Below are 7,792 nucleotides of genomic sequence, written 5' to 3'. Positions count from 1 at the left end.
TAAGAAGAAGAAGAAGAAGAAGAAGAAGAAGAAGAAGAAGAAGAAGAAGAAGACTAGGAGGAGGAGGAGGAGGAGGAGGAGGAGGAGGAGGATGATGATATTGGATTTATACCCCGCCGTTCACTACCTGAAGGAGTCTCAGGGCAGCTTACAATCTCCTTTCCCTTCCCCTCCCCACAACAGACACCCGTTGAGGTAGGTGGGGCTGAGAGAGCTCTCTCGAGGACTGCTCTTGAGAGAACAGCTCTGAAAGAACTTGTGACTGACCCAAGGTCACACCAGCAGCTGCATGTGGAGGAGCAGGGACTCAAACCCGGTTCTCCCAGATTAGAGTCTGCGTTCACGACACCAAACTGGCTCTGAGAGGGAGGGGCTTGCCTAGGAACACCTAGTGAGGGGACAGCAGGGGTGAACTCCCAGCCAGGGAATCTCTAACTTGCCGCTCAATTTTAGTTAATACGCTACATCGACCTTCAGTGCACAAAGTTGTGTTTAGACTCACGGGGGCCTGGGTTCAAATCCTCCCACAGCGCTTGTATGACCCCAGACGTTTGAAGCCGCCTTACACTGAGTCATGCCATTGATCCATCTTGTTCAGCCTCATCTCCTCTGACCAGTAGTGACTCTCCAGGCAGAGAAACCCTGGCTTCCCAAGATCTTTTAACCGGAGACACCAGAGGATGGACCTGGGACCTTCTGCACGCAAAGAACCCCCCTGCCTGTAAGCGGTAACCTCCTCCTTTTAAAGCCACCTGTGAAAATGCTTCCACCAAGTCAAAGGCTGCATCCGTCTAGCTCGGAATGGTCTTCTCGCCCTCGCAGAGGGTCTCAGGTCTTTCCCAGCACCCGCTACCTAATACCAGGAGGCAGGGGTCGTTCCGTAGAAAAAGAGCTCGGGGAACTCATTAGCATAACTCATTAGCATATGCCACACACCCTGACATCACCGGAAGTGTGTCATAAGGCCACACACCCCGCCCCCAACGGTCCCGGCTGGCGGGAGTGCGAGGAAGCCCCGCCAAGGCCCTCCCTGGCCCCAGGCAGGCAGGGGTGGGGAGAGGCAGGGAGGAAGCAACTTACCCTCCCTCTTCTCCTGCCTCCTCCTGGCTGAATGAGGGCCGGAAGCAGGGGGCGGGGCTTCGTCATGTGCCCCGCCCCCCGTACCTCACCCGGGGGAACTGCGATCCCCCGCGATTCCCCCCGAAATGACCTCTGCCAGGAGGAGAACTGAGCTTGGGACCTCTCGCACCTCAGATGTGTCCTCTGCCGTCGAGCAACAGTCCCTCTCCAAAGAACACTGCCATTTATCTCATATTGCTCAAGCCCCCAAAGCCCACACCAACCTGAAGTCCACTGCAAGAAAAGCGAGATCCACCCTTTTACAAAGTTAACCAAAGCAACGGAATCCAGGCTGGAAAGCCGATCCAAAAAGATCCGTGTCTTACCCGGAAGACCCCGTCTGTGCAGCAGCACAAGCCTGGTCCAGAAAGCCCTTCCTGTCATCCCAGACAGGAGGAGGTCTGGCCGGCAGGGAGAACCGCCACTCTGCACGTGCCCAGAAACACACTTGGCCTGGCCACCTGCGGATTTTTCAGACGTTTCTCCTTTCCCCCAGCACTGAAGCAGCAGACCTGGGCCAGCGGCTCCCTGGCTTCAAACATTTCTTCCCGAGAACAAAAACGGCAGAATACTCACTAACGGGAAGGCCACGAAGAATTCTACCTCTTTGTACAAGACAACATGGCCGCATCCGGCAGGTTCCTCTCCTCCCCTAACCAGGTGGACACAATGCCAGCTCTTTCAAACGGAGCTCTCCGATGCTTTCACTTGTAGCCCCGGACAAAAGCTTTGTTATTTCCTTCTCGGACAAGTGCTCTCTCTGTGGGTAAAGAAATCCAGCCCCTTCCATTCCCCCCCCTCCCCTTTCCCCCACTTGCCGACGGAATGTCTCATCCGCTTATGAACATCATCTTTGTGATATTAAACAACATACCTTGGCACTTTCTGCTCGGCTCCTTTCCCTGGCCAGCCAGTTCCTCCTTCGTGCCAAGATGGGCTGCCCCGGCTCAGAAAGCAAGAGGGCCCCATCGGCAGCCTCTGGGGGCTTGTATTTTTTAAAGGAGAGGGGGATCACGCACGGAGGGGCCCCCCGCGTTATTAAAACATGGGCTGGGATTTAGCCGAGTCTAGCGGGCTCTCCGGCGGTTCACCCAGCCTGCTCTTAATCCCGTTCGGCTGCATATCTCGCTGCTATGGAGATATTCCATTTATTTACTAAAATGGAAGGAGAGGAGGCAAGAAAGATGTTGCGTTCTCTCGGGAGGCCTAGGAGCGACGGGGCAGATCTCAAAACGCAGAGGGAAGACGTCTCGAAGCACCGCGAATGCAGCAGAGGGAATGGGGAGTTATATGGGCTGGGGGAGGTTGCCGTCAAAGGGCTCCCGGGAAAACCTGGAACATCTCTGAGAAGAAGCGCCGACTGCGTTTCGTTCCAACGCTACTGGCCCCGCCTCAAAGATGGCGGCAAGGAGTCCCGAGACCAAGCAGAACCTTGTATGTCAGAGGCAGACCTAAGACGGCACCTGCCAGTTTGTGGGAGGAGCCAAGATGGCCATGACCATGTTGTGGAAGGAGTCAAGACGGCATCCTACCTCACTTCGTTTGAACTTGTGGTATGCCAAGTTCTGGGAACTTATGTGCAATGGACAAAATTGCAGATAGTTACGGGCATGTTTAGAAGCACAGGAAACCATGTTAACATAATGAATAAATGCTTTATGTGCAATGGACAAAATTGCAGATAGTGACGGGCATGTTTAGAAGCACAGGAAACCGTGTTAACATAATGAATAAATGGTTCCCATTTCTAGAGGCATCATTTCTACATAATTCAAGCCAGTTTAGTGTAGCGGTTAAGTGCGCGGACTCTAATCTGGGAGAGTTGGGTTTGATTCCCCACTCCTCCACTTGCACCTGATGGATGACCTTGGGCAAGCCACAGTTCTGATAAGAGCTGTTCTTGAAAAAGAGCAGTTTCTGTCAGAGCTCCCTCAGCCCCACCTACCTCACAGGGTGTCTGTTGTGGGGAGGGGAAGGGAGAGGAGTTTTTAAAGTCGCTCTGAGACTCCAAGTGAAGGGCGGGGTATAAATCCTCTCCTCCTCCTAATTCGACATTGAGATCCCAAATTCCACAACGTTTTTACGAAACAGTGAATTATACGTAACAATATATATAGTTTTAAGAACAGTCCGGAAGATCTCTACGGTGTAACACCAATCTATACTACTGTTATTGTATGGAACCTTTTGAATTTTGAGCTGCTAAGCCTAGTGATTTTTCTCACACGAGTCGTTACGTGTTCTTCATGACCGATATTGATTTTGTTGCTATGTTATAGGTTGGAATGGTGGTTGTTATATGAAAATGTAATAAAAATATATTTTTTAAGGAAAGATGGCAGCTGCTAGGTTGTGGGAGGAGTCCCACGGGCAGGTACACTTTGTATGGAATCAGATAAGATTGTGCTGTAGAGCACACCGGAAGACTTATGAAGCGACAGCAATGGTGGCAAGGAAATATTATTATTCTGGTACTAGAGCATCACTAGGAGGTAGCTCGGCAACCGACGACGACAAAATCTGAGCCTTTGTTGTCTCGGGAAGAGAAAACTAGCTGTGATACTTTTGCCGAGTTTTTTGCTAAAAAAGGATGGAGAATACGCCTTGTTCTGGATATCAGTTGTAACAGAGGGACACCAGAAAAAGGGCATAATACACTGCCTGGTCTATTTAGAAGAAGAGGAAGAGATTGGATTTATACCCCACCCTTCACTACCCAAAGGTGTCCTTTCCCTTCCCCTCCCCACAACAGACACCCTGTGAGGTAGGCGGGGCTGAAAGAGCTCTGACAGAAACGGCTCTTTTTCAAGAACAGCTCTTATCAGAACTACGGCTTGCCCAAGGTCATCCAGCCAGGTGCAAGTGGAGGAGTGGGGAATCGAACCCGGTTCTCCCAGATCAGAGTCCGCGCACTTAACCACTACACCAAACTGGCTCCGTTTTGACTCAGAAGGAAGCTCAGGACACCTCCCGCTCTCCTAGCTTTCTGCAAGCTATGCAAAAAGTGAATTATTCAAGGGGGCTTTTCTACGCCAGCAGCAGAGTTGTACAAAATGATTCACAAAGTTACCTGGATAAATCATTAGGGACTGCGGCCTCTGCTGCTGTGTTCAGGTTGCTGAAACTAGGACCCTACTGTGTAATTTTTGGCATAAGAACATAGGAGAAGCCATGTTGGATCAGGCCAGTGGCCCCTCCAGTCTAACACTCGGTGTCACCCAGTGGCCAAAACCCAGATGCCATTAGGAGGTCCACCAGTGGCGCCAGAACTCCAGATGCCCTCCCCACTGTGACCCCCCTCCAAGCACCAAGAAGAAGAGCATCACTGCCGTAGACATAAGAACATAGGAGAAGCCGTGTTGGATCAGGCCAATGGCCCCTCCAGTCCAACACTCTGTGTCACACAGTGGCCAAAACTCAGGTGCCATCAGGAGGTCCACCAGCAGGGCCAGAACTCCAGAAGCCCTCCCACAGCTTCTCCCCAAGCACCAAGGATACCGAGCATCACTGCCCCAGAAAAAAGAACATCAGAGAAGCCATGTTGGATCAGGCCAATGGCCCATCCAGTCCAACACTCTGGGTGCATTCAGATGCGGCGTTTCAGCTGGCATAAACTGTACCGGTTGGAACCGGTGCAGTTTATGCCGGCTGAAACGCAATCACACTCACCTCCATTTTGCGGATCCCATCGCTGTATGCCCGCTCACACGCTGCGGGCGTCGGCTTAAAAAAAAACACCTTAGTTTGAGCATGCGCATAGGCAGCCATCCACAGAATGGCGATCCTTGCGCATGCTCAAAACACCCCGTATTACATTTAAACTTTAAAGGTAAGTCCTTACCTTTAAAGTTTAAAGACCAAACTGGCCTCCCTTAAGTCCCGGACTCCTCCGATACGCTACACTAAGGGCTTTTTTTTTTTTAAACAAACGCTCAGGGCGAAGCTTCGCCCAAGCGCATATCGCTTAGTTTAAAAAAAAAAATGGCGGGGGAAAATCGGAAGCCTCAGGCTTCCGAACGGAAGTGGCTAGGCACCGATGGAGAGCGATCAGACGGCGGGGTTAAGCGAATGCAACCGTTGCACTCAGGATACCACCACTTGGGGACCTAGTGGCAGGGTACAACGGTTTAAAGGGACGGGAGGCAGATGTTCGCCGTGTGAACGCTGGTAAGTACACCGGTTGGAACCGGCACCTATACCGTTGTAAAGCCCCCGTCTGAACGCACCCACAGTGTCCCACAGTGGCCAAAACCCAGGTGCCATCAGGAGGTCCATCAAGTGGGGCCACAACTCCAGAAGCCCTCCCATTGTAGCCCCTGAGCACCAAGAAGACAGAGCATCACTGCCCCAGGCAGAGTGTTCCCGCTATACCTTGTGGCTAACAGCCACTGATGGACCTCTGCTCTGTACGTTTATCCAGTCATTGCATCATTTCACGTGTCACGTTAATGCTTCTGCTTTGCTTCCGTTCTGTTTTTAAGACTGCAGACGGGCTCTTCAGCTCTAATGCTCTTGCACTGTGCACTGAATGTCCCACCCGTCAATTGTATTGACTCCCTCCGTGTAATCCGCCTTGAGCCCAAGTGAGCTATAAATAATGTAAAGAAATAAATATGTTTTGCTGCTGCGGTAGGTCTGAATTACTTGAGAACGCCTGGTTTACCGGCCGGCGGGTAACGATTTGGTCAGGAGTCATTTCCTGCAGGAGCGCACAGGAGCAGAGCTCCGGCAGTAAAGAGCCCAGGGGGCGGGCACATGCAACAAGCCCCACCCCCTGCTCTCAGCAGCCCTCAGTCAGACCAAGTTTTATTCAGGTACAAACTCTCCCTCCTCTGCGAGGACAGATCTGCACGTTCCCCCCTCCCCCAATAGCTAGCAATCCAAAACAGTCCAGTTGAGCCTGAGCGGTGGGTGTTCCCTTCTGACACACTTCCGGTGATGTCAAGGGGTGGTGCATATGAAAATAAGTTATGCTAATGCGTTATGCTAATGAATTATGTTAATGAGCTCCTGCACCTCTTTTTCTATGAAATGACCCCTGATCTCGGTGGATTCAGTAGCCATATTCAGCCATATTCAGGTTTTAGGATACAGGAGGACGGGGAGAGACACAGGCTCATCATTCACTGTATGCTCGGGGGTCACATAACTAGTTAGCATGCCAGAGTTAGCACGGCCGTTCTTAGTTGGTGGAGAGATTTCGATAACGAACGAGACTCCAGCATGCTAACTGGTTACGTGACCCCCCCGAGTGTACCGTGAATAAAACATTGTTGGTCTTCGAGGTGCCACTGGACTCGTACTTTTCCCTACTTCTTCAGACCAACACGGTGACCCTACCTGAATCTACTATCTTCAACGACACATCACGGGAAGGTTAAAATCACATCACTCACTGGGGTGACCTTGGGTCCAACCTACCTCACAGGGCTGTTAAGAGGGCCAGAGTGGAGGAGGGAAGACCCATGGGTGCTGCTCTTAGCAATGTGGATGCAGGGTGGAATAAAACTTAGAAGTCGACCGACGTGCATTTCTTTACCTGCTTGTGTTTTCGTCATCGTCCGAGTCGATGAAGCTGCTGGACTCCAACTCGCTGCTCATCATCGTCGACGAACTGTCATAGCCCGGCGGGTGTTCCCGATGTCTGTCGAGCTTGGGGTGCCCATTGATGCGGGAGACTGCGGGGAAGAAGGCAGCATTAGTCGGCGGTTGGGATGAAACTGGCAATAAGGTCTGAAGTGTGCCGTCTGTCCAACACGCGTCCGGAGTGAAGGAAAAACAATTCTGCCCTTACTCGGAATTGGCTTTGTAATGTTATCTCGTAGCCTGAATTGATTGGCTAGGTCCCTCAACATTATTGTACTTTTCCTGAGATCCCTGATTGTCTGGGATCGTTCAGGGGAACAGCATAGCCAGACAGGGACACAGCAGTAGTAGCTGCAGAGAGGGAGAGATAGGCCCGTAGTCAGGATTTTGTGGCTTGTGGGGCAATTTTTTTTCTAGCAGAGCTGCCATTATTTTTCTGTCTGTGTCTCAACAACTGTACTTTTAAATAATAATAAAGACAGTAATACTAATAATTAAATTAAATGCAGCACAAACGCCCCCTCACAACAGCCACCCCAGACATAAATGAAATGCAAAAACGCCCCCCATTCTCCCCTTCCCTAAAGCAATGAAATCCATTACCATTTTCAGAAGGAAATCTTGTGGGGCTGGCCCTTTAAGGAAGGGGGCAGAGCCCCCAATAGCCCCACTGTGGCTATGGGCCAGGGGAGAGACAGCTATTACAAACGGGGGGGGGAGATAAAAGAAACTAATATGCAGAAAAAGCAAATAGGATGTGAAGCCCACACCATTCTGAATTCCACTTCATCCTGAAACTTTTATGGGCTAATGTTTGCCACGACCCTACAGGCCACTGTGGTCGGGCTAACCAAAAGCAGGCCAGAGACTGCATTACCAACATTCTCGATGAACAATCGGTCCAACCCAAAGCTAGCACATTACGTGTGGCATATTATGGACAACCGTCACTTGCTTGGCCAGTCAGGCAAAGGTGGCCTAGAAAGTTGATTAAAAGGCTAGATGGCCATCTAACAGCAGTGCTGATTCTGTGAACTTCGGCAGAACAGGAGAGGGAGGGTGGGAAGGGTTGCCTCCGCGCTTAGTT

At 51.1% G+C, this 7,792-nt stretch overlaps 1 protein-coding gene across 1 annotated transcript in view; it reads right to left on the bottom strand.

Annotated features, from left to right (window-relative positions):
- The window catches only part of DVL1 (dishevelled segment polarity protein 1), a 79,143-nt gene that overhangs the window by 39,271 nt on the left and 32,080 nt on the right, over positions 1 to 7,792 (bottom strand). The window contains exon 4 of the mRNA XM_015420602.1: positions 6,659 to 6,797. Coding sequence (XP_015276088.1) covers positions 6,659 to 6,797 — 139 coding nt within the window. The remainder of the gene's footprint in view (positions 1 to 6,658; positions 6,798 to 7,792) is intronic.

The sequence above is a fragment of the Gekko japonicus genome, unplaced genomic scaffold (genome assembly GCF_001447785.1).
Source record: "Gekko japonicus isolate JY-2015 unplaced genomic scaffold, Gekko_japonicus_V1.1 scaffold908, whole genome shotgun sequence".
Taxonomy (NCBI): domain Eukaryota; kingdom Metazoa; phylum Chordata; class Lepidosauria; order Squamata; family Gekkonidae; genus Gekko; species Gekko japonicus.
Note: the sequence above shows the minus strand (reverse complement) of the source record. Positions and strands in the feature narration are given on the sequence as shown.